Below are 24,945 nucleotides of genomic sequence, written 5' to 3'. Positions count from 1 at the left end.
ATCGCGGATAAGGAAATCACTCTACATTTTGTGCCTTTACGATCACTTAAAGATTCCTTCTCACGCTGATCAGACGTAGTCTTGTGAGATTTGTTTGCATGTAGTGATTTGAAATATATGGAAACGGATGCTTTCGAATGTTACATAGGGTGGAGCTTCTTTTCTTAGGTCAGCCCAGTTTGGAGCGAGCTGACTCAAAGCAGTAGTCTAAGAAACCATTTCAAGTAGCAAGAAGACTTCTCTTCTTAGCGAGGGGACGCGAGGTTGAAGGTTGACTAACATATTATATCTCTTAGTGAAATCTAGTTTCAAAATCTGTATTACGTCATTGGGGCTCGATTGTGCAGAGCGTCACTTTGGGCTTGAAGGGGTGCTTAGATTAACACTGTTCTCGTAGCCTAGCTGTCTAGTGCTTTTAGCTTCTTGTACACGCCCTTCCAAGCTGTAACAGGAAGGTCGAAATAAATCCACCAGTTTCCGGCTGCATCTTTGCCCAAGACACTTCCTGCATTTCTTCCAGGCTATTACGGATAATCAGCACCGAAAAGTAACATATTCTGGTTGATCAACTTACTACACCGTTCAACTGATGAGTCAAGTGAATATACGATGGTCTTCCTACCTCATTTCTCCTTCTATTATCAGGAAGCCCTTGCCGAACAACAGCACACGAAAAGTCGAGATCGAAAAAACCAAGACTATTCCTGCAACGCCTAATCTTAGTTATGATTAAAACGAAGTTGCGGTTGATTAAAACTCACGACTGAGAAAGAACAAGCGGCAACATGTTCCACGGCCCTGCAAGCGGCTGGCGGCCATAGAATTCCATCAAAGTCAACTGTGCTTTTACTTGCTCAGTGGTACGCTGCTGTTCGATAGCTCGCCGAATTCGAAGCGCAATGCTGCCCAACGGTATTGTCGCGAGTTCATGGGCTGTCAGGAACGCGAAAACAGTACTAACAGCATTTCCTATAAAAGTGCCACTTGGAAGATCCTTTTTCAGAGCTTTTCTTAGGTTCAGTGCGGTCCCGATTGCGACAGGGCGAGAAACAGCCAAGTTCTGTGAGGACAGTACTGTGCGTGCCCACCAGGCTAACAGAACATCCCCATTACTCACGAATATAGCATCTTCTCCGGTGTACCCCTTATTCAAGTCCGTAAGAGCTTCTTGCCTCAGTTTCTGCAAGAATCGATCTGGGATCTGAAGGATTCGAGGCTCAGATTTTGGCTGCAGTATGAGGTCAAATATCGTCCTGAGCACGAAGAAAAGAAGTCGCGAGCCAGTCAGCAGTTGATGTCTCAGAAGGTATCGTTCTCCAGGAACTTCTCCGATCAGTGGACTCATAGGATCATGATCAAAGCCGATGAACTCTGGAATTGCGAGGCCGTTCAGCTCAGCAAGCCATGCGTTCATGAATGCCGCTCTTCCTATACCATCAAATACACAATGAGGCCAGCTGACAGAAAGGATAGTGGCATCTTGGAAAGATAAAGTCTAGAAAATAAAGTGTTCAGAATCAATGCAAGCATGAAATGAACGATGTGACACCAAGCAGAAACGTACTTTGAACGACAATGGAGGACTATCGCTCTTAAGCCAATCTGCAAGCTTTCTCGGACGGCCTGGATGGTGCAAAAATGACTGCATAAGATGCGGATTCTCATGAATCTTTGGCGTCTGACTTGCTCTCGGAAGCTGTGAAGCTTTGGGATGTTCAGCTATGTTCTGCTTGAACTTTTCATGCGACCACAGAAAAGGCGGTCGTTTGTCGTCATATTCACGAGGGAGAATGTATTCAAGCCTCTTTTGTTTCTAGATACGATCAACAAAATGCAATGGAATAGAAGGAACGCCGCTTTGAGAACTTGCATTCTGGCGGATCCTGGCGCCGAGCTTTTTCCAACCGTCTCGCTGCATCAGACGGTGCAAGGCCAATCGGAGTCGATCGACGTCGAGCACATCGTCAAAACGATAACTAGCCTCCATGACGACATTGCGGTTGACATACCCATCGTCCAGCACATGGAATGGAATGACTTGGTCTGTTGGTACTCGGGCGGAAAACTCGCTATTTGATTTCCAGGGTCTATTGATTGTTGTAGTTGCGTAACTTGCGCTCGTTGAAGGTAGGGCAGTTGAAAAGCGGTAGAAAGATTGAAGGCCTTGTAAAAGGAATGGCCTTGCAACCTTAATGGCAATCATAGCAGCATTACATGTGAAGTGTTCTACGTAGGAATAGATATTGGAAGAAATGAAGAATTTCGCTGTAGTAACAACTGTGTAGTACGTTTCGGGCCGGTTATGAGAGACGGACAACCACATCGTGACGCTAACACTTCAACTACGGACTCCGAAGTTGTTGATCTAGTTCCACACTATGACACTAGCACGAAGATTACGGACTCCGAAGGTGTTATTCTACTTCCTCCCTGCATTATATTAATTAAGATCCTTACTAGCCAGGGTACTCTGATTATCGGAAAAAGATTTCACGACTCCAGACATTGGGTAGTTGAAAATCCGACAGTGTCATTTGAGTACGGTAGTTCTACGGTACTTATCCAGAGATGGAAATAACGGTTCACCGGTAGCATTGCTAATTTTAGCTCTTGCATTAGTCCGTCGTGAGCTCACCCTTCATAAATGAATTGATACTATGGACTTGGAACGGCGGAACACGATGCCCCAGAAATCACGCATAGTTACTGCATTAAAATTACCTTACAGCTTCCTACTGTTGAGAAGCCATTGCTTGTTAAATCCGAATCCCCGAAAATAATGGCATTAGAATCATTCCACGTCGCCTATGAGCTACAACTCACCCCAGCCATTGGCATTGCTATTGCTATTATCATCCTATATTACGTCTTATCCAAATCTGGACAGCAACCATTCCCAGATATACCCATTGCCTCGCTCGAAAAAGGTCTGTGGAAATGTCTTCCACGACAGCTGAAGCCCCCCGAATTTCTGCGCTACGGTAACTCTCTCATGCAGGAAGGGCGGCGCATGACGACAGGCTGCTTTCAAGTTTATTCCGGAGCAGGCTTCAAAATTGTCGTACCTAATCGTTTTTCTCACGAACTGCGTAACCACCCTGCCCTCAGCCTCTCCAAGGGCCAGAAGAAAGAATTCCCCACGCAGTATGCGGGCTTTGAAGGCATGCGAGAGGGGCTGAGAGATGATAGGTTGATGCTGGATGTCATCAATGCCAAACTCACGCCGAGTTTGGGGCTTTTGACCGAACGCCTTGTGCACGAGACTTCGCGTGCGGTCGAACACACGCTGGGGGAGAAAAGCGACTGGGAGAGCTTCAACGTGAAGGATATTTCGATAGATATCACCGCTCGCGTGTCGGGACATGTTTTTGTTGGAGAAAAACTTGCTAGAGACGATAACTGGCTTGCCATATCGAAAGAGTATACGATACGGATATTTGGAAATGGCGTTGTGCTTAACTTTTTCCCGCCCTTCATTCGGACGTTCATGTATCAGATTCTTCCGCCTTGTCGACAATTGCGAAAGCAGGTTCAGGATGCTCGAAAACTCTTGGAGCCAGAAGCTCAAAAGATTATAAACCAACGGAAAGAGGGAGTTAATAAGGTGGAGAAGTCAAGAGAGAATGCTGCTAGCAATTGCTTTGCCTGGATGCTCGACGTAGCCAAAGGTAGACCATTGGATTTCACGGGCGGCCAGCTTTTGCTCAGTCTCGCTGCGATGAACACCACAACTGAGGTAATAACTCGTTGCTTACTGCAAATTTGCGACACGCCGGAAATTCTACAGCCATTGCGCAGTGAGCTCGTTGAGGTGTTGACGGAACATGGGTGGACGAGGTCGGCGCTGCAGAAGCTCAGACTAATGGATTCGTTTCTCCGAGAAGTGCTACGTGTTCACCCATTAGCTTCGGGTATGTATACGGAATCTATGCGATAGAGCATACAAAAAGTTCTTTACTGAATGTTCTCGATAGCGCCCATGACACGCTATGTCTCCAAAGCCATCACTCTCTCTGACGGAACCACTCTCCCCGCTGGAGGTCTCATCTTAATCTCCGACGACCACACCAGAGGCGCAAGCACATTCTCTGATCCCGAGATTTTCGATGTTTACAGATTCCATCACCAACGTGAACAAACCGGCAAAGAAGGCGGGCTCCATTTCGTCACTACGTCGGCGGAGCACCTCCAGTTCGGCCATGGTCAACATGCATGTCCAGGTACGTACATGCAGGACTCACAGCCCCACAATTCCTTTTTTGGCACGTTTTTTGTTCTAATTGATTATAAATAGGCCGATTCTTCGTCTCGGATCAGCTGAAGGTCTTGATAGCCTTCTATATTCTGAAGTACGATCTCCGCTATGAGCCAGGAACAAGTCGACTACCTGTGATCCAGTACGAGCAGCATTTCATTGCCAATCCGGCAAACAAAATTCAAGCGAAGAGAAGACGAGAGCAACTAGACTTGCTAAGCCCAAAGGTTTTCTAAACGTTTGTCCAGCAATGTTTCAGTGTTGCACAAAACATGTCTCCTTAACCGGTTGACCCATGTAACAATCTTAATAGATCCGATTTGGGGAATATCTTTGTGATCGGACTTGCGTGTTCTTGTTGACAGCATACGTGAGTGGCAGGAGACTTGCTAAGCCATGTATGCATTAAATTTCAACATGACCTGGAATCACGTTGTGCATGGATCTTTCTGAAAGGCATCTGGAAGCTTGGATTTTTAGCTGTCGTTCATAATCATCGTGCAAATATAACAGTTTTGTCTATTCTCACGCTCAGTTAAAATCTCAAATCGATGTACGGTGGTACTCAAGTCGACTTGACCTATACACGATAAATGGCAAGTCACTTCAAGATGGACATCACATGTACCTCGCCCGAAAGAGTGGACAGTAGGCTCTTCATAGAGATATTGGCAGAGAATACAGCCTCAAACAGCTGTGATTGTTGAAGGTCTCGCATGGGGTCTCCAAGTCGCATCGTGATTTGTGGCCAAACATCAGGTGGCACATAAGTTGCTGCAGTCCTAAAGAGCGCGCAGCATATGCGTGACTACCGTCATTCTTCCACCGGGTAACGATGGAGGACGAAGATCCTGATTGCAGTCATTTTGAAGGAGTTGCATAAGCCCTCATGTGCTATAATAACCATTTGGTAATTTAAAGCTGCCCAAGGTCTGTATACCTCGATTGACCAGATGATGACCGCAGAAAGATGTTGAAAGCGATTTGTATGGCTGTGATGTAACAAACTATGATGGCCCGCGCGAACTGCGCGGCTGTGCTCTCTGTACACTTACTACTCATCTTTACCCCAATAGGCATAGATCTGTGTGGGACGAAAGTCTGACTTTTCCACCTTGCTTATTGACCACATCGCGTACCACCTCGAAAATCGTGGCGATACGAAGTGTGATAACATTTCCATATCGAAAAATTTCTACTCTTAAAAACTGCTACCAATGTCATTGTTTTGTGGTTTACTTGATGCAAAAAGCAACCTTTGTATCAGGCTCGGCGTGTACGTAAGGCAACGTCGCTTGATTGCGGGGTTCTTAGTCACCGGTAATTCCCAGGGGCTGTGTTGTTATCTCATTAATTAGACGCACCCCTGTTGGACTAGCGTTTCGCTTAAACTCCTCCACCAATTAGAGATTGATTACATAAAAGGGTACGCGTCCAACAGCAGAGCGTCTAAGGAAAAATAGTTCCTCGTTTAGTAGTACTCGAACGCCAAAACCTAAAGTTGCCTTGCGTTTCTATTAAGGTCTTAACACCACTATTAGTTATAGACTTAGTGCAGATTCACATAGAAGAGCATATCTTTCTTATTTACGTCGTATATATCTTATCTACCTATCTCGCTGCGTTGCATGCAAAGTATCCTCGCGAAAAGTAGGGGCACTGCTACTTTTTACGATAACTACGCCACAAGTGCCTTCAATCTCTTTTACCCCAACACTACGTGCTAGAAAACTCTTATAAACTCCTAATCTAATTACTAGCCTCTTATAGTACTTAATATATCTAGTTTAGTAGAAGAGTTAGATAGCAGACTTGATAGGTTGACGCTAGAGGCTGCGAGGACGCTGCGGGCGAGGACGCTGCAGGTGAGGACGCTGCGGGCTGCGAGGACGCGTTCGTAATAGCTAGGTATATCAATACTAGGTAGAAAAGATACGCAAGAGCTTATAGATTTAAATCTAATAATTGTTAGTAATAGAACACGTTATTATAGGTGACAAGTACTAGGTTAAAGGTGCTATAGGTAGTTGCTAACAAACTTCGTCTAAGTACCACCAAACGAGGAACCAAACTTCCTCAGACCCTCTAGCGGTATAAGCCTTTCTCCTCCTTTAATTGGCTCAGGAGTTTAGCGTTGCGCTACTTGTTAGCGTGTCGCCCATCGCCAGAGTGTCTGACTAGTGAGATAACTGTGTTGATGCTGATATGCAACCACGTTGCATCGCAGCGTTACACAGCCGCCATTTGGGGGCTATTACTTGAAATTTCAGCCTTTCGTGCATGATATGGTGTTTGTCGAAGGCTGATGCTGCGCCCCACTCTATGTTGGTAGTTGCCTCGTCCTCCAGCGTTTGCTTTTGCTCCAAGCCCTTTTTAACATCACAAATCCCCATAAACCCTTTCTTTCACGGTCGCTAGGAGTTTGGTAAGAGTCTATTGCTTGGACTGAACCCAGTTTTCTATTTGAGTCTTGCGAACAAGCGGGAAGACAAAACGCAGGGCATACCAGGCCAGACAACCTCGACAGCGAGTGGTCTCACCATGTCAGCTACTACTCGAACCAATACGACAGGAATTGCGTCCTCTTCAGCCCTGGGTAGAAACGCCAACTTCACCCCATCACTATGGGATACTGCAAATGATGAGCTTGATCCCAAGATACAGGAAATACTTGCGACCGTCAACAAAGACAACGGCAGTGTAATTGATGCAGTGTTGGAAGAAGCCGTTACCCAACAGAAGTCACTGGCTACAAAGAGATGGAAGGCGACAATTGGTGGGAAAGAAGTCATATTGCGTGATGTTTTCGCAAAGATTATCCGGTGGATAGATCATTTTAAAGCCGTCGGTGACATCGCTGTGCAGTTTGATTCAGGTGCAGCTAGTTTACCCTGGGCGGCTGTTCGGTTTTTACTGCAAATTGCCATGAATGACAAGCAGTATCTGGAAGCTACAATCGAGGGAATCGAAATTGTCACACAGAACATCGCTACATATGCTGCGGTAGAAACGCTATATGTGGAATCAGACTTCCAGTTACATGATCAGATTCGAAGCAAAGTTCTTGGACTGTACGTTCACATTCTCAGCTTCCTCGGGGAGAGCATACAATATTTTCGACACACAACGGCCAGTACGTATCTGGCTTGACATCTCAGCATCAACATCTGAATTAACGCAGGACGCACAGCAAAAGGCGCGTTCTCGACTTCGCAGGGCGAAAGGCTCAAGCAGATAGCCAAGCATGACACCGAAATTCGACAACTAGCCAAAATGTGCGACTCACACGTCCAGCAACTGATACGGAAGGACATCATACGAATCGATGAGAACGTGATGACTTCGCTCAGAGCACAGTCTTTCCTTGAGTTCATTGCATGGCTTTCAATGACGCCATACAGAGAGCACCACACTCGTCACTCCAAAAAACGGTTACCCGGTACCACACAATGGCTTACAAGCGATTCGCGTTATGTCGACTGGAGGAGCAGTGTATCTTCATCGCTTCTGTGGCTCCGCGGCATTCTGGGCTCTGGGAAATCAAGTTTAGTCTCTGCAGTTATTGATGATCTACTACAGGTTAGTAATGCGCAAACACCTGTTTTGTATTACTATTGCGGTGATGCCAAGGGACACGGCTGCAAATGTGATGCGAAGGACGTGATGCGGAGTCTTCTAAGGCAACTCACTGTCAAGAACGAAGACACTTTTGAGATAGTTGAGCAAGTTCATCTGGAGTTCAAGCGGAGAGAGGCAAGGGGAAAAGTTGGCATGGGAAATGTGAACAAACTCGAACCACATGAATGCACAAAATGGATAGCCGAACTCCTACAAAACGATCACGCAGTCATCGTAATTGATGCTATCGACGAGATTGACATCATAGACAGACATCTTCTTCTCAAAGAGCTGATAACGCTTCGAGATGATTCAGCCCTTGTGGTGAAGATGCTGCTTTCCAGCAGAGACGACACCAACCTTTCGCAGTGGTTGAAAGGAGCAACGGAACTGCGTTTACAAGCATCGCTTACTCAAGCTGACATGAAACGTTTCATTGGACATTGCGTCTCGACGGCGATCGATAACAAACATCTTCTTGATGGTGTGATAGATTCTGCCTTTCGATCAGAACTAGAGTCTTATTTTCTCGACCGAGCCGATGGGATGTAAGTTTGACTTCTCTAGCATCTTCTTTGCCTTTTGGCTATTATGGACTAATACATTCGTTAGGTTTCGGTGGGTGGAGCTTCAATTGAGATATTTCTGCGACATGAAGTCGAAACACATTATCGAGAAGGCGATTTCGGATCCTGCTGGAGCTTCCCTTCGCACTCTAGACAATCTGCATGCTAAGATCTTTGAGAGAATTCTCCAAACAGACCCTCTGGCATACAATATTGCTACCCAAACTTTTCGACTAATGCTGTGTCTGCACGAGACCATATCCCCCGCAACATTGCTTGCCGCAGCATCTATCACGCGAGATGGATCGCAGGACTCTCTGGAGCTTTCTGATTTACTCAGAATCTGCTCCCATCTTGTGGTTCTCGACGATGAGCTCGACACGATCCGATTCGCTCATGCTTCGGTCCACGAATACTTATCGCGTCTCCCAGAATTCAGCATGATGAGTTCTAATAGCGCAGCAGCTTCGAGCTGCCTCTTGAGATGTATCGACAATCCAACTCCTGATCTGACCGTCGGTGTCCAACCTTCTCGCGATTTCGACGTGTACGCAGCAATGTACTGGCCGCTTCACTACAATGACGCGAGCGAACATGACCGTAACGGCTACCTAAAGGACTATTTGAGAGAATTCATGTTCTCTGATCAAGACTTCATGTCACCTTTTCCATCCTGGGTCGAGACAGTCGACGCGATAGCAAAGAAGTTATCCGTGCCACATCCACGTCTCTCGGATTTAACTGCCATCGGAAGCGAAAACGCAACGCCGCTCTTTACTGTATGCTTGTACGGGTTAGAATTTGCCATCGAGATTCTATCCAGAATGTCATCTTTTGATGTCAATCAAAAAAATGCGTGTGGACATGCCGGTCTTTACCTGGCCTCAGCTGCGGGTCAAATCCGTGTAGTGGATAGTCTATTGAAGCTAGGTGCTGATCTCACAATTGAAGGTGGACGCAACACTACTGCACTGCAAGCTGCATGCGCCAACGGCCATGGACACATTGCGCAACTCATCATTGACTTCCCATCTCAAAACATTACAGCTGGCATGACCACTTCGGCTATACAAGCAGCGAAAAAATAAGGCAAGAGAACGCAGTTTCGCGATGTGAGTGATATGAGTTGCACATTGGCTGCTCGCCCTAACACCTTTCCTTTTGTACTCTTTAGGTTCAGTACTCACGCTATGTTCATTACTATCTGACCATTGACACTAGTCTCTACACCAAGGTCCGTGAAGTATTCATAATCGCTGCCAATATTGCTTTTAGGCTGAGCCATGGTCCCAAAACAGCCATTTGTTGCGTTAGATGTCATAGTAATTGAGGAAAGTGATCCGTTAAGGCGAAGAGATACCACCTCAGAGTCCCAGCTAATCGAACTTTTCGGGTCCAAAAGCACGGATTGATAGTTACCATTTGTATAACTTAGAGTAATGTTCAGTGGACCGTTCATAACGTTTCCGGCTTGGCTGACGGGGCCAAGGTTCCAAGTCAGCTGGAACAATGTCAAATTAAGGATGGCACCGCCCAAACCCGAAGATCTAAAGTACCAGAAGTCTTGTATTAGCGATCGTCTTCTCAAGCCTAGGCCAGGAAGAATTTCAACTCACAGCGTCTGTCGCAGACCTCCCCTGAAGTTAATACGGCAATCTGGCTGGTATGGGCCACGTTGTGTGACCGACATAGAGTCTGGGTCAGCCAGTGGGATCACAACCTCAGCTGCGCATGTAAATGGTTGAAGGTTGCCATCATTGTCGAAGTTTTGGGGAAACCAGTACGTAGAGGAGATAGCTTGGGCATTAGACCCGTGGCTGACATGTCCTTCCAATGAGAAGTCCTGTGGATCGGTGCGATAGCCCCAAGCCCCAGTGAGAACAACTTGTCCGCCATTTGCTGTGGGCAGAACATTTGCGCCCTTGTTCTGAGCACCGCAGCCATTCTCTGACAAAACCGTTCCTTCACGAACTTCTGAAACTTTGCGTCCACTGGCAGTATAGTATGGGCCGAACGGGTCTCTAGACTTGGCATACCAGATAGGCACCTCGCAGTTTGCACATGTCGGGCCTCCGGTGATATACCACCATCCGAGGTTGTAGAAAAATCCGATGCCTTCCCAATGAGCCTTGTTCATGATGAGCGACGTGGTATTGTTCGTCCCTACAGTGCCTGTCATATCCTCATTGATTTTCTGAACATACACATCCCAAAGTGGAACAGCATTTTGATCGTCGTAACCCGAGTATACATCGGTTACCACATATACTGAACCATCAGGGCCATCAGCTATGTCGTAATCATGGGCCAAATGGTCCCCGTTGATAAGTTGAGGCTCAGACCATGGGCCGTAAGGCGTATCGGCTATGGCATAGTAAAAGGAGCCTGTCCGCTGGAGGTTAAAAGTCCGTCCATTACCTGCATTGAACCAAACAATGTATTTGTTGAGATTTGGAAGGAATCGCGCTTTCATCTTGTTTGGACCAAAAGAAGTTTGAGGTATTTCCTCAGGTCTGTTGACGGTGAAAAATCCTGCTAATTCCCAGTCTACGAGGTTGGGTGAGCTATAGATGGGCAACCCACATCGTCCGCTTCCAGTGTCACTAGTATTGTAGCTAGGGAATGCAGGCATGCCGAAACTCTGAGAGCCGCTAAAGAAAGTGATTCTGCCGCAAGCCCAAGACTCGCTGTACATGTAGTATGTTCCGTTGAAGTAATTGAGCGATGCTGCATGTTCGACGACTGCGTTACCGTTTTTGTCTAGCTTTCTAACAGGTTTGCCGTAGCGCAATGGTGCGTAAGGGTGAGGCTCCAATCCGTCATACTGGCCGATGATATCTTTCGGAGCAAAGTTATAAATGGTTGCGGTAGGCTGACTTTGGTTATCGGCAGCGGACTTGCCTTCCCTCTCATGAAGGAGGACGCTGGCTTTGGTCATAGCAGCGAAGCCAATCGCGAGTGCAAATACGTTCTAAGATATTTAGTTTATAAGTAGTTTCAATACTACGATGTCTTACTTGTGCAAGCTTCATGACGATTGCGAGCGGCACGCAAATCTCAACCAGAGCAGACTGCAGAGGAACGGGAAACTAAGCTTTTAAGTGTGAAGGTGCGAAAGCTGTATGGCCTGTAGGCACTGTTATTCAGAGTCAACATAATATCTTGCCTACAGACTTCACGAGTCTTCCAAACAATTTACTACTCTATTAGCAATTGCTATACAGCCCAGGTCTATTTATGTCTCGATAAAGGGGTGGAGTGGGTCCTTTGCCGGAATGTGGGGAGACTAGGCTAGTAAATGGGTCTCCACATCTAGGCTGGTAAATAGGTCTCCACATCGGGATCTCAAAAACGCTGTTTTCTTTACGAATAATTACCCAATTAGGCTGTTTAGTAGCTCATTCTATAGCCTTTAAGTTAAGTTTTATTTTTAATAAATATCGTAATAGGCTAGCTTACGGTGGTAAATGGGTAGGTGTAGGGTAGGGTAGGGTAGCTAAGACCTGGGTTGGTGTCGTTGTAGGGTTGCTAGGTCATGGGTTGGTGTCGGTGTAGGGTTGCTAAGACTTGGGTCGGTGTAGGGTTGGGTCTTATATAATCAATAACCCAACTCTACACCGACCTAAGGCCCATGCCACCCTACTCTACACCTACACAACATCAGTGTAGGGGGGTACCCATTTACCAGCGTTCCCCTACTTATCTACCTACTAGTTCGTAGTAGCAAATACCGTCTAAACGATATTTAAAATAGATACAATTTTCACCTTATATATAGGAAGCTCGTGCGCGTTTAATATACTACATTTTATTATTATATAACCTATATAGCGTGAGCTATTTAATAAAATAAAAGAGAGTTAGTGTTCGTGGGTATGGCGCGTGCTAACTTAGGGTTGCGCTGCTAGTTGCACTTAGGGCTTTAACCTAAGTCAACCTAAGTCAACCCCTAAGTTAGGGTTACGCCAGGCGCGAGCGGTTCTTAGCAAACTTGTCAGACTTTCAGGGGTTTTCTGACTAAGGATTGATTTAGATCACTGTGATAATTGACTGTGATAATTGATCGTGGAATTGGAATGTATTGATTGCTCTCTGATGTCCTTCTAGCGGCGCGCAGGCGCACCGCCTTATGAGCGCTGTCGCTATTGCTTTTTGCATCAGGTAGGCGGCTGAGTATCAGCCTCGCCTAGGGTAGGCCCTGGCGCTCGGCTCTGGTTGACTAGGATCATAGAATCCTGGTGCTTGACTCCACACCCGGATTCTGCCACTTATCTGACAGGGGTAAAACGCTCTATCGGACCATAATTTCGTTGGGACCATAATTCCGTTTGGTATAATGAGTAGGGCGTTCAGCCCGTTACAGGTCTAAGCAACGACCTTTGTTCCCCAGCCTCCACCACCAGGCGTCTTTATGATGATTCGGTCTCCCTTTTCGAATGAAACAGTCGCTTTGCCTCCTAGGCTAATCTGACTTCCGTCATTCCGCACCCAAATGTTTTGTCCCATGGCACCATGTCCACCACCAGCCGCGCCCTTAGGTGCTCGGGTTCGCCGTTCCGACAGGATAGACACTTGTACTCCAGGGATCAAGAACTCAATATCGCGAATAATGCCATCACCACCATGGTGCTGACCTTCACCACCAGAACCTTTACGGATGCTGAATTCTCTCAACAGCACTGGATATCTCTTCTCGAAGACCTCGGGATCTGTAATTCGAGTGTTTGTCATGTGTGTGTGAACTCCGCTCGAGCCATCCCAAGATGGTCCGGCGCCAGCTCCTCCGCCGATAGTTTCGTAATACCCAAATCCTTTCTCGATGACCTCTTCTCCTTTTTTATTGATCCTCTTTCCACCAATACCGAACGTAAGGTTGTTCATACATCCGGAACTATCGGCAGTTGCTTTGAACGCTGAGAGAATCACATCAGTGATGCGCTGGGATGTCAAGACGTTACCACCAACAACGGATGCGTTCAGGCTTGGTGATAAAATTGACGAGTCGGGTATCTTGACTGTGATCGGATTGAGACAGCCCTGATTCAAAGGAATGTCTGACCCGACAAGAGATCGAATACAGTAGAGAATAGCTGAATGTGTGATGGCGCGAGGTGCGTTTGTGTTGCCGTATACTTGAGGTCCTGTGCCGGCGAAGTCGAAGACGGCAGAACCGGTCTCTCCATCGACTTCAATAGACAATGATATGGGCGTGCCATCATCCATGTAATCTGTACAATTAAGGGCCGAGGAAGGCATTGATGCATGCATGTTCTTCAACAATGAGCGGACTGCATTTTCGGCGTTTTCCCTGTCGTGAATGATTAGCTTCTGGGTATACAAAAACTTTCGTGGGGTGTAGAAGTGGCTTACTGGATTGCATACATGTACCGATGGACCTTTGGCAATGTGTACTCTTGAATTAATATTTGGATCAAGTTGATACCCTGCTTGTTGGCAGCAACCTGAGCTTTCAGATCAGACAGGTTATCGCTCAAAGTACGGGTGCCAGAGCTGCCTTGCTGTTTGGCGGGTTCATGTAATAAGATCTCGATGATACGATCCTCGTTGAATTGACCCTTGGAAACAAGCTTTTCACCCAATATCGCAGCGCCTTCTTCGTAAAGCCATTTCGAGTCTGGAGGCATCGAACCAGGCCTTGTGCCACCAATGTCAGCATGATGTCCTCTTGAGGCGACAAAGAATACGATTTCTCCACCGTCAAACACAGGAGTCACAATGGTGATGTCAGGAAGATGAGTCCCACCGCTTGCTGGGTGGTTTGAAATCAGCACATCACCCTCTTCTAGGCGTCCCCTCCACTCATTGTACAAGTGCTTGACGCAGAACTGCATAGAGCCGAGATGAACTGGAACATGGGGTGCATTGGCTACAAGACCACCATCAGGCGAGAAAATAGCACATGAGAAATCGAGACGCTCTTTGATGTTGGTAGAGACAGATGTCTTTTGCAAGGTGCGACCCATCTGCTCGGCAATACTCATGAAGCGATGTCCAAAGATGGATAGCTGTATAGGGCTCACTGTTTGCCCCAATTTCGGCAAAACTTGATGTTGGACTTCTCCCTTAGCATTCTCATTCTGTCGGAGCTCAATGAGGACCGTGGTGTCGAGGATGATGGCTGTAGCACTAGGTTTGACTAGAATGGTCTGTGTATCATCGAGAATCAGAGTGGGACCAGGAATCCTAACGCCGGGAGAAAGATTTGTGAGGATGAAAAGAGAAGTGTCAACATATCCAACCTCGGCATCGAAGCAGACTCGGACAATGGACGTAGGAGTAGGTAGAGCAACCTTGAGGTCAGCAACTTTCTGAAGCTGCTTGAAGGGGGACCTCTCCTTATGCTCCGAGATGGCGCCGATGCTGCGGACGCGGTAGTCGTCAATGAGGATCTTCTTCTCAGGAAACGTGAATCCAAATTCACGCAAGTGCTTCTCCTCGAACAAGGTCTTGAAACTAGCAAGATTCTCCGAAGCCTCTTGCATGACCATGAAGCTTGAATTAGAACCCTCGTATCTCATATTTAGATACACTTCTAATCGAATGCGTGAGGCGTCAATTTTTTGATCCAGCAAATGCTTGCTCGCCTTAGCTGACATGTCGGTGAGCGCCGTGCTAATGGCTTCGAAATTCTCCGATTTGAACTGAATGGCTGCTGGCCTTTGAACCTCATGCACAAGATCGGCGAGGGAAAGACCGTACGCCGAGAGGATCGAAGAGTGCTTATGAATGACGATCTCGGATATGGATAATGCACTGGCAACGTCACAGGCATGCTGCCCTCCTGCACCACCAAAGCAAGACAAAATGTGCTCAGAGGTGTCATACCCTCGAGCCTCAGTAAGTGCGCGAATTGGGCGAGCCATAACCTCCGAAGCGACTTGAAGAAAGCCTAAAGCTACTTGTTGGGAAGTAAGTAGAGACCTATCGTTAGCCTTGTTGTCGGCATTGATCTCCTCAGTCAGCTCCGCAAACTTCTCGGCCACGATCCCTGTGCCTAGGGGCTGATCCTCGTTTGGACCAAAGATCTTAGGAAAGTGCTCCGGTATGATACGTCCCAGGAACAAATTAGCATCTGTGATAGTTAGAGGACCACCCTTTCGATAGCAGGCTGGTCCCGGATGTGCGCCCGCGGACTCAGGGCCTACTGCGAAGAGACCGTTGCGCCAGAAAAGGCGGGATCCACCTCCCGCAGCGACACTATCATTAACAACCAATTATTAAAGGGAAAACACTTGGATCAGGAAGCAGAAAGGGTTGACGTACGTAATGATGTCAAGCTGAGGCGACTGGATTGATACTCCAGCGGTCGTGGTCTCAAATACGTGCTCATATGTCCCCGCAAACCGCGAACAATCAGTTGAAGTGCCGCCCATATCAAATCCAATGACAGCCTTTTTTCTATCAGCGTCCCATGATGTCTCAGCGTAACCGACGACTCCACCGGCTGGCCCAGAGAGAATGCTCTTAAGACCACTGAAGGAGCGGAAGTTAACAAGACCGCCATCTGACTGCATGAAGTCGCAACGGAGACCTTCAGCTGCGAAGCCACCCTCAAAATTAGCTGAGATGGCGTCGATGTATGACTTGATTATGGGTGTCAAGTATGCATCGGCAGTCGCCGACATTCCCCGTGGAACTGCTTTGATCATAGGCTGTAGGGCTGCGGATTCGACCACGGAGAATCCCATATCCCTTGCCACAGCACCAACCTGCCGTTCATGGTACGGATACAAATAAGAGTGAAGGAAGATGATGGATAAGGACCGATACTCCAAGTCCCATAATCTCTGTAGCGACTCGCGGACTGCGACTAGGTCTGGTTTGCGGAGGATCCTGATCACTTCTCCAGTGAGAGCGACATGAAGCGCAGGATCGCTTGAGATGTCAATGTACTCTGGGTAGGGGTTCTCGGAGTAGCCTTCTAATGTAATGCGCTCATCCACCTCGACCACATCCTGAAATAGCAGCTCCGGCGTAGCAACTGTCAAGTCGAAGATTTTGGGGCGAGACTGGTTGCTGATGCGCAAAAGGTCTTTGAAGCCTTGAGTCACAAGAACCGCTGACCTCGCACCTTTCCTCTCTAGCAGGGCATTTGTACCGACGGTTGTGCCCATACGGATGCGTTCAATTGGCGCGGTGTTCAGTGGTTGGCCACGTGGATGAGGCTCGCCGGTCACGATCTCTAGAACACGGCGAACACCCTCGGTTGGAGCATCGCTGTAGTTTGCAGGGTCTACAGACAAGACCTTGAGAACGATGTCTTTTTTTCCTGGTACTGAGGCGTAAACATCTGTAAAAGTGCCACCCCTGTCAATGGAAATCTGGACCCCTGTCATGGTGTTGTGAGGATGAGAGGGGATCGATTTTATTTGGTAATGTGGCGGCTTGTAGCTTATAGTAGATCACTGAGGACTAGAAGAATAACAATGATATTTCATCCAGATTGTCAAGCCCTCACTCCCATTTTTAACTTGCACGTCCGTCTACGCTCATGGTGATTTGAATATGAGGCTAAGAAGGACCGTGGGGCTATGCAGTATGGGTTAGACTCAGAACCAACGGTTCTGTATAGTTGGGGCCACTGGACGCATGTTGGTGCGTGATGGATTATCTTCGGGCTTTGTGGAGCGAGTACGAAGTGCTGAGGTGGCGGGGCGGCCTCGGGCTTCCGTCTCCGCCCCTCCAAACTCTCCGCTGATAACCAGCTAGAACGGAAGGTTCGATAAAGATCCTACAGCCAATAGCTTGTTGCTCAATGGCAGCGGAAATGGCTGCGGCAGTGTAAGCGGCTCATGTTAAGCTTGAGTCCGTTCGGCATTCCGATAGATGAGACATCAGAAAAAGCAAAGATATGAGACGCAGCTTTAAGAGCGTTCATTGATGATCCTGGGTGATGGCATTTAAATGTTTTTTCGGTTGCATCGTCGCCCTTCATTCATTCCTCTCATCCTTTTCATCTCAGCATCCTCCCCTTGGGATTTACTTCATTCTTTTCTAGACGACTATTTAACATTCACTTCCCCTCATTCTGATTTGTGCTTCTTCTCATAGAGATAGAATGACCACAACAGTCATCACCGTACAGGATGTTGCAATCTCGCTAGTGGCCTCAGAAAAGACCAAAGATTTGGAGCTGAAGACAGGTCTGAAGGCTCGACTTGCAGCCCGCAACGGCACATACACCAAGTCTACCTCTGGCCTAGCACCATCGTACCTTCAGGCCAACCTCATAATCTTGCCCTCGAAATATGCAGATGATTTCAGAGACTTGTGTGCTCGCAATCCCGTTCCCTGTCCTCTGCTTGCCGAGTCGAAAGCCCCTGGAGATTTCACCAAGCTCAGATCATATCTTTCTGCTGTTTCAAGTGGTGATATGATCGCATCACAGCTAGACCTCCGGACCGACTGCCCGAATTTCAATGTCTACCAGAATTCAAAGCTTACGAAGGAATGCATCCCAGATATTAAGGAGCAGTGGACGTCAGATCACGTTGCCTTTCTCATCGGGTGTAGCTACAGCTTCGAGTCAGCGCTCTCCGCTGCGGGCCTGGTTCCTAGACATTTTGTCATGGACCGTAACGTGCCCATGTACCGGTCAAACATCCCCCTCAACCCGGCCGGTGTCTTTGAGAAGGGTACCTACGTGGTATCCATGCGGCCTTACAAGAAGGCCGATATCCCCAAGATCCGCGCCATTACCCGCAAGTATCTCCCAACGCACGGAGAGTGCGTTGCCTGGGGGTGGGATGCTGTTGAAAGGCTTGGAATTAAGGATATTGACGTCCCGCAATGGGGGGATGCTCCTTTGACATTGGATGGAAAACCCTTGGGTACTGCAAAAGGAGATGAAGAGAATGTGCCCGTCTTCTGGGGATGTGGTGTCACTCCTCAAGAGGCGGTCATGAGCAGTAATTTGGAGGGCACGATCATGGGTCATGCCCCGGGCCACATGCTAGTTCTCGATTGCAAAGAGGATGAAGTTTTGATATAGATTTTACTAGAGCATATACATGAAATAGATTACATCAGCTCGCAGAATAAATACACAAATAACTATCTTCAATCAAGGGACACCCTGCTCTGATCTTAGGTTATCCTGATCTTCTCTCGCAATGGTCACCATTTTAAACTTCATCTATATCGTACAGTGTAACTTCACATTGCGTCTATGTATATCACGATGATTTTATATTGACTCAAGAGGAGCATCTGCTCATGAAGCCAGATTGTTTCAATTGCGGTTTTCCATGTACCATTGTTGCGCGTGGGTTCTTGCAATACCTTCCACGGTCGTATTACTTCGACCACGCTAATTTTCCAATACCTCACGCCCTCTTTCTTTTGAATTCTTGCTACCGTGGGTCGGAAATCTTTGTTCAATTGAATGACCGCCAAAGAGCACACTTACACTTAGCTCGGCAAAGAGTTCAGCTCTCTCCATCAAAAAATGTGGAGATGGAATGTATGGGTATCATATAAGGCGCTTTGATGCCTTTAGATTCAGGAGAAAGTCTTTTGAACAGAAGAATGATTACTACTTAGTTTATATCGTAATCAAATCCAATGTGCAGTTCCATTCCTTGCATAATGCTGGTTGAGAAAATCATCTGTCACAAGAAACCCAAGGTCAGCACTAGTAGCGCTCTGTGCATCCATGGAGCCCCAGGCATCTCCGTTAAGGGGAGCTGCACCGGGATGTAGCATGTCCATGATGTCAAGTTCCAGCCCGTTTGTTTCCAACATCTGTTGACTTTCCGAATCTTTACCAGCCTGGATGCTACGAAGTATGCTATTTTTTATTTCTTGTATGCAGGGGAATACCCGCTGGATTGCCTCCATCGCTTCAAGTATTTGGGCGATGGGCCCCGCTATTTCTTTGTCGTTCCATGATGCCTTATCTATGTATCTTCGCATCATAACCACCTCAGCTGCTGTCGCTAAAGTTTGCACGAAGTCTAGTGGAAGTATATCAAAACGGTAGTATGACCCATAGCTTTTCAATAGTCGGAGTAGCGCAGACAGTGACTGGTAGCATATTTCGACATCTTCACTATTTATCATAGCCTCGTCAAGGTGCTGTCTGGGTGGCCGATATAAAATGATCATGGAAGTGTGGAAGAGCATATGAAGATGAAGCACATACGACGGCACTCGGCCTACAGTCCACTGATTCCAGTGTAGCATCTGAGGAAGTTCAGACAGCCATTTTACAAGCAGTAGATGCACCTGATGTGCTGCAGCAGCCGCCTCTGTCTCATCCGCAGCTTGTCGTCGCCGGTTCTGAAAGACTTCGACGATCATAGTGTGTGAAATCTTAGCAAGCTCGATTTGATGGATGAGAGAGGCCACACGAGGAATACCATCCTCGAACTTGAGAGGTGAAGTATTCTTGCAGATGTAGCGACGTAGTAAGTCCTCCCATTCCGGTGGGTACGGGATTCTAATTGTATCCCTCACGTCGGCTTCATAGGGGTACAGAGCAGGTGGACGCCCAAAGTACATGCTAAGCTGTTTATCCGCGGCGAATACAGCCCAATACACTCTTCGCAAAATCTCACGATCTACCGAAGACTCGGACTTACTAGCCGTCCAGTTATTTGGGTCAATGTGTAAGCCCATCTCGTGAGTAAGCCGAAAGGCCATGCCGCAGTATAGCCATCCCTTAGAGCTCCTTCCCTGGCCAATTTCGAGTTGCCCAAGGGCCATCAAAGTTTGGAGAATGGTGATGTCCGGGAGCTCAAGAGATTGCCATACTAGAGACTCGGCCTTCTTCGTAAAAATTGAAGATAATCGTCGATGTGAAGGATCTAATGAAATGAGAGACCCGATGGCGCAAATAGCGAACATGAGAGGGTCCGAATAGTAGGGGCCATCACCAGCGTCGTAATCTCTTAGAAACCACTCTCGGTAGATATACATGTGGAAAAAGTAGCAACTCTGGAAGAACGTTGCCATTAGCTTTCGGCATGTTTCATCTTTCGCGGAGAACGGGAATTGTAGATCTGGTACTGTGTTGCTGGTATTAGGTGACATGACCGGCGCTCCGGAACCTGGTGACTGATCGACTGCCCTGGGAAGAGGTGGAGGCGCCTCGGAGACATGCATTGGAAAGAGCGAAGTGCCACCGTAGAATTGTGTGGATTTCCTGGCAGTGAGCTTCCGCATACATCCTTCACGGGCTCTTGCCAGCACTAAATTCCCGGAATCCGAGGTGGAGTTGGGTAATTCCAGTTGATTAAATGGACTGGTTGCCGTAACACTATCTTGCTGATGCCGAGACTGTCGCAGAGACTGTATGATGGGAGCTGGATTTGGTGTTGGTGGTGGCGGTGGTGTAAATTGTCGTGGCGGCGAGGCCGATGAATGAGATTGAGATAAAGACGCGTTGGACAGCAGCGAGATCCTAGTCGCTTCATCGGCAGTAGCAAGCCTTTCAATAAAGCCCTGGAGGTTTTTCACGCGAACTTCCAGATCTTGAACATGTTTTTTCGAGGCAGGCCTTCAAGGACATCACGAAGCTATGTTAGCGATGGGACAATTGAACTAAGTTGGAGTGCATGTTCATACCGGGCCCTCTCTCCGTTACCAACAGTCAAACAATCTACACCAGCTATTCTACACTTAGAGCATGGCTTTCTCCTGTCACATTTGACCTAGAGGTTAGAAACATCAGCCCTCTGGTCGTCAATCTCCTTTCCCTTATCCCTTCGCATCGAGCTTGAGCGGGAAAAGGGACACTACCATACCATACCTTTCGCTTTCGGCACCGCTCACAACTACAGAATAAACATTAGCCTCTGGTGCTCCTGGTGCGTGAAAAGCGACGCATCACCCCAGAATCCTCATCTAGATCCTGGAGTATGCATATGCATGCCATATTCACGTGCACGTGCACAGGGTCGGGACCAAGAAAGAGTTTTGGGGTAACACCACTGCGGGAAGGATGTGAACATACGATATTATCACCACATCACCCACTGAGGATCTCTGGGCTGGCATCGCCTCAGCTGTAGGTAGCTGTGCAAGCGAAGAGTCCATGTTGACAGGAAAGATCGACCATGAGTTCGGCGTTCCCAAGTTTGCAGCTCGGCCCACCACAATGTCGGAGTGAGATGTTCAGTCTTGGAAAACGGATAGGAGACGTGTGTATACAGGGGCCCAACCCGGAATCACGAGGCAGTGTAATGCAAAGAGAGGTGGTTGACGGAGGCCCGAGTTGTTCTATATGTTGAGGCCTCCGTTCCGATGGAGCGGGGTGCGAGAGCCGTTATCGGACCTATCTCAAAAGCAGTAAAGAACCCTTAACTCGATAACCACTGGCCACTTTTGTGGACACTAATACTGCTCGCACGTGCCAGCATGCAAAGTAATCTAAGGGCCTAACGTCTTATCACGGAGTCGGCGGTCCGCGTCCGTCATCACGCTGATATCAGCTCTTTGACCAATTTTTAGGGCGACAAAAGCTCGCCGTCGCAAAATGGATTTTCCCCGTTATGGATGTGTGTAGATGCCAGAACCACTCGCCCTCCTTTCCCCAGATTTTAACTTGTTTGAAAGCATACATGTTATCTTGAACGTTGTGAGAGGCACCGCATAGCGCGGATAGTTATCGTATCGACCAGGGGTATGTGCTACATTTTGAGCTGACTCCTGGTTTGTCCTTTCCCTTGGACAGCCTAATCCCATGCACACCCTTAGTAGACGTAGTCCGTCTGTACAGGCAAGGGTACATAAGTTTCTGTTCTTTCTGTGCATCTTTCTGTCCCGTGGCAGACTCGTACTAACTCACGGTCTTTTGCTGAGTTTGACGACCAGACTTAGCATCAATTGATAATACTACACCTCATCCTTTCATGATGGCAGTCGAGCAGACAATCGATGATCCTCCCATGAAACCTACCACTGGCAACGGGGAGCTCGATCCCACCAAATACAATCTGGTCACCGAAGAAGCCAACGAGAAGGGTTCGATTCAGGACGGCCATGGAGCTGAGATTCATGTTGATCCTGTCATCGAGAAGAAGGTACTTCGCCGTCTCGACAAGCGGTTTGCACCACTATTTTGCGCGCTGTACTTCTTTGGTAGGTAGCGGTGATACCCAGCTCCCTGAGATACTCAAAATCTTCTATAGTAGGGCATAAGAGGAGTGCTGACATGCCCATCCTCTAGCCTATCTCGACCGGAGCAACATTGGCAATGCTGCTATTGCAGGTCTCACCGAGCAACTCGATCTTTCAGGAGCACAGTTCAGTACTGTTGTTAGCACCTTCTTCGCCACTTATGTTGTGTTCATGGTTCCCTTCGTCCTAGCCATACGTGGGCTCAAAGTTCACAGAGCAATTGCCGCTATGGCCTTTGCGTGGTCTATCGTTACCATCGGAACTGCCTTTGTCAAGAACTATGGTGCACTCCTTGCGTGCCGTCTGATTCTCGGCATTTGCGAGTCTGGCTTCTTCCCATGCATTAGCCTGTACATCACCATGGTATACAACCGAGAGGAACAGGGTATGCGCTTCGCCTATCTATTCGCTGCCACTGCATTTAGTGGCATGTTTGGTGGATTGGTAGCCACAGGCATCATCGAAATCGGAGCTGTTGGTGGCCTTCAAGCTTGGTCCTGGCTCTACATAATAGAAGGACTAGCCTCCTTAATTATAGTACCATGGGCATGGTATGGGCTTCCTGAGTCGCCCTCGAAGGCTAAATTCTGGACACCTGAGCAGCGCGAGACTATGGAGATGCGTGATCTCAAACGTCAAGAATACATGGGCGCGAATCAATTCGAGTGGTCGCAAGTCATATCCGCTCTCTGCACCTGGAGAATGTGGACTGGGTAAGTGATTAGTACCCAGAGCAAGGAATGAACTTATTACTGACTTCTCCTCCAGAGCTCTTATCCAGTTCTTTCAAGATGTGATTCTTTATGGCTTTAGTAGCTTCCTACCCTCGATTCTTCGGAACGGTCTAGGTTTCGGCCGAATGGAAGCTCAGTATCTCAGTGTCCCGGTATATCTACTTGGTGGTATCTCATTCTTCGCTGCGGCAAGAATAGGTGACAAGTATCGTTTCCGTGGTTCCGTTCTCTTCATGCTCGACATATTTGCCGTTATTGGTTATGCTATCCTCCTGACTGTTAAGGACTCGGCCGTTCAGTACTTTGCCTGTTTCTTGATTGCTATTCGTAAGCCATATCACAGACTTATATTTTACTAACAGTACAATGGAAAAAAGCTAACCACATGAAGCACTTTACAATGGCCCCGGTGTTAACGAGACTTGGATTGTCAACAATACAGCTCCTCATTATCGCCGCGCCACTTTCCTCGGTGTCTCTCAAGCTATTGGCAATGTTGCTGGTGTTGTTGCTGGACAGGTGAGCTCAAATATCCTTCGGTTCATCGTTAAAAGCAGATATACTAAACAGTCTATTTTCTGTCCTCAGGTCTACCGCTCAGCCCCCTACAGACTTGGCCATTGGTGCTCTCTTGGTTCCATCATCATTTCCATGATTCTGATCGCCGTTCAGCTGGTATACTTCAAGTCTGAGAACAATAAGAAGGACCAAATTGCCAGTGGCAAGCGCCCGGACGACCGTACCAAAACCGCCGGAGAGCATAACCTCGAGTTTCGATATGTATACTAAGGTCGAGCGAATAGATAGCATGTCGAGAAGATTTGACATATAAACTATGGTTCATATCAGCTGTCGAACGATAGCTGTGTTAGGAAAACTTACCTAGAGTAGTAATAGTTTCAATATGAAAATTCGAGCATTCATAAACGTGTTCCTAGTTAATCAATAAATTAGCCTGCAACCATCTCCTGTTTTTACCTAAATTGTTTAACTAGCTGATTAGCGAGTCCTTATGTATATTATAGCATCGCTTAAATCGCTTGAATTTTTTTCCCTCTGTTTACTATATAGCGTATCAGATCAATTATCTTAGAAAAGAATAGCAGGCCACACCCCAACCTACTAAAATTAAGTATTAAAAAAATTAACTTTATAGTTAAAGTACGTAAGAAAAGGATTTAAGTAGACCTTTGCGAGACCCTGTTAAACCCTAAAAAATAGGTTAGTATTACTACTAAAGCCTCTTAATAGGTATACATTAAATAGATAAATCTCTATTAGGTATAATAACCCTAATTTGGTTATAACGAAGGTAGCAGTATAGCGAACTGCAGTTGCGATAAGATAACGAACTATAGTTGTAATAGGAACATATTACGTAAAGCGCTTCTATACCTATATATTCGCTATATCGCTTTATCTTATTAAAGGCACGAACCTATTAGAACTTAATCTCTTATTAACGGCACAAATCCATCTAAACTCCTATTACTACTATATCTAAATTCCTCTCGCGGCTCCCGTCGTTTTTAAGCTATTTAGTACTAAGTTCTCTACGTCTATTAAACCTATTATTATAAGTTATAGAACAATTTTTCTATTATTTTATTTATTATATAATAGCTATACA

The 24,945-nt window shown here is 47.0% G+C and overlaps 8 protein-coding genes across 8 annotated transcripts; 4 read left to right on the top strand and 4 right to left on the bottom strand.

The window, feature by feature from the left end:
• Positions 1-370: 370 nt before the first annotated feature.
• On the bottom strand, positions 371-2,272 carry PSV08DRAFT_211133 (uncharacterized protein). Its single transcript, XM_014217173.2, has 5 exons — positions 1,853-2,272; positions 1,565-1,813; positions 762-1,495; positions 575-704; positions 371-521 (listed from the first exon to the last, which is right to left on the bottom strand). The coding sequence occupies exons 1-5, from the start codon at positions 2,201-2,203 to the stop codon at positions 399-401; spliced, it is 1,587 nt and encodes a 528-aa protein (XP_014072648.1). The 5' UTR covers positions 2,204-2,272; the 3' UTR covers positions 371-398.
• Positions 2,273-2,678: 406 nt separating this feature from the next.
• On the top strand, positions 2,679-4,961 carry PSV08DRAFT_211130 (cytochrome P450). The gene is made up of 3 exons (XM_014217172.2): positions 2,679-3,911; positions 3,975-4,220; positions 4,295-4,961. Exons 1-3 carry the CDS (start codon positions 2,780-2,782, stop codon positions 4,489-4,491), a joined length of 1,575 nt encoding a protein of 524 aa, XP_014072647.2. The 5' UTR covers positions 2,679-2,779; the 3' UTR covers positions 4,492-4,961.
• A 1,835-nt stretch (positions 4,962-6,796) lies between these two features.
• On the top strand, positions 6,797-9,527 carry PSV08DRAFT_231856 (uncharacterized protein; the record flags this gene model as incomplete). The annotated part of the gene is made up of 3 exons (XM_014217171.2): positions 6,797-7,388; positions 7,437-8,421; positions 8,486-9,527. 3 exons carry the CDS (start codon positions 6,797-6,799, stop codon positions 9,525-9,527), a joined length of 2,619 nt encoding a protein of 872 aa, XP_014072646.2.
• Positions 9,528-9,622: 95 nt separating this feature from the next.
• Positions 9,623-11,471, bottom strand: PSV08DRAFT_374796 (glycosyl hydrolase; the record flags this gene model as incomplete). The annotated part of the gene is made up of 3 exons (XM_014217169.1): positions 9,623-9,986; positions 10,056-11,410; positions 11,457-11,471. The coding sequence occupies 3 exons, from the start codon at positions 11,469-11,471 to the stop codon at positions 9,623-9,625; spliced, it is 1,734 nt and encodes a 577-aa protein (XP_014072644.1).
• Positions 11,472-12,804: 1,333 nt separating this feature from the next.
• On the bottom strand, positions 12,805-16,796 carry PSV08DRAFT_356667 (Hydantoinase B/oxoprolinase-domain-containing protein; the record flags this gene model as incomplete). Its single annotated transcript, XM_014217168.1, has 3 exons — positions 12,805-13,747; positions 13,810-15,657; positions 15,724-16,796. 3 exons carry the CDS (start codon positions 16,794-16,796, stop codon positions 12,805-12,807), a joined length of 3,864 nt encoding a protein of 1,287 aa, XP_014072643.1.
• Positions 16,797-17,518: 722 nt separating this feature from the next.
• Positions 17,519-18,451, top strand: PSV08DRAFT_356666 (uncharacterized protein; the record flags this gene model as incomplete). Its single annotated transcript, XM_014217167.1, has 1 exon — positions 17,519-18,451. One exon carries the CDS (start codon positions 17,519-17,521, stop codon positions 18,449-18,451), a length of 933 nt encoding a protein of 310 aa, XP_014072642.1.
• A 527-nt stretch (positions 18,452-18,978) lies between these two features.
• PSV08DRAFT_211122 (fungal-specific transcription factor domain-containing protein) lies at positions 18,979-21,498 on the bottom strand (the record flags this gene model as incomplete). Its single annotated transcript, XM_014217166.2, has 4 exons — positions 18,979-20,530; positions 20,843-20,959; positions 21,028-21,113; positions 21,439-21,498. The coding sequence occupies 4 exons, from the start codon at positions 21,496-21,498 to the stop codon at positions 19,015-19,017; spliced, it is 1,779 nt and encodes a 592-aa protein (XP_014072641.1). The 3' UTR covers positions 18,979-19,014.
• Positions 21,499-22,349: 851 nt separating this feature from the next.
• PSV08DRAFT_412771 (major facilitator superfamily domain-containing protein) lies at positions 22,350-24,242 on the top strand (the record flags this gene model as incomplete). The annotated part of the gene is made up of 5 exons (XM_014217165.1): positions 22,350-22,542; positions 22,631-23,294; positions 23,350-23,642; positions 23,707-23,834; positions 23,904-24,242. The coding sequence occupies 5 exons, from the start codon at positions 22,350-22,352 to the stop codon at positions 24,102-24,104; spliced, it is 1,479 nt and encodes a 492-aa protein (XP_014072640.1). The 3' UTR covers positions 24,105-24,242.
• Between the last annotated feature and the right edge of the window lie 703 nt (positions 24,243-24,945).

Source organism: Bipolaris maydis, assembly GCF_028858645.1.
Source record: "Bipolaris maydis strain C4 unplaced genomic scaffold PSV08scaffold_17, whole genome shotgun sequence".
Taxonomy (NCBI): Eukaryota; Fungi; Ascomycota; class Dothideomycetes; order Pleosporales; family Pleosporaceae; genus Bipolaris; species Bipolaris maydis.
Note: the sequence above shows the minus strand (reverse complement) of the source record. Positions and strands in the feature narration are given on the sequence as shown.

What these genes read in the sequence shown, in the direction of transcription:
- PSV08DRAFT_211133 (XM_014217173.2), bottom strand. Translation starts at nt 2,203, where the DNA reads ATGATTGCCATTAAGGTTGCAAGGCCATTCCTTTTACAAGGCCTTCAA. An exon ending in CCGCTTGTTCTTTCTCAGTC is followed by an intron (nt 705 to 761) that starts GTGAGTTTTAAT and finishes TAGGCGTTGCAG; the next exon opens with GAATAGTCTTGGTTTTTTCG. An exon ending in CTCATCAGTTGAACGGTGTA is followed by an intron (nt 522 to 574) that starts GTAAGTTGATCA and finishes TATCCGTAATAG; the next exon opens with CCTGGAAGAAATGCAGGAAG.
- PSV08DRAFT_211130 (XM_014217172.2), top strand. Translation starts at nt 2,780, where the DNA reads ATGGCATTAGAATCATTCCACGTCGCCTATGAGCTACAACTCACCCCA. An exon ending in TGTTCACCCATTAGCTTCGG is followed by an intron (nt 3,912 to 3,974) that starts GTATGTATACGG and finishes TGTTCTCGATAG; the next exon opens with CGCCCATGACACGCTATGTC. An exon ending in TGGTCAACATGCATGTCCAG is followed by an intron (nt 4,221 to 4,294) that starts GTACGTACATGC and finishes GATTATAAATAG; the next exon opens with GCCGATTCTTCGTCTCGGAT.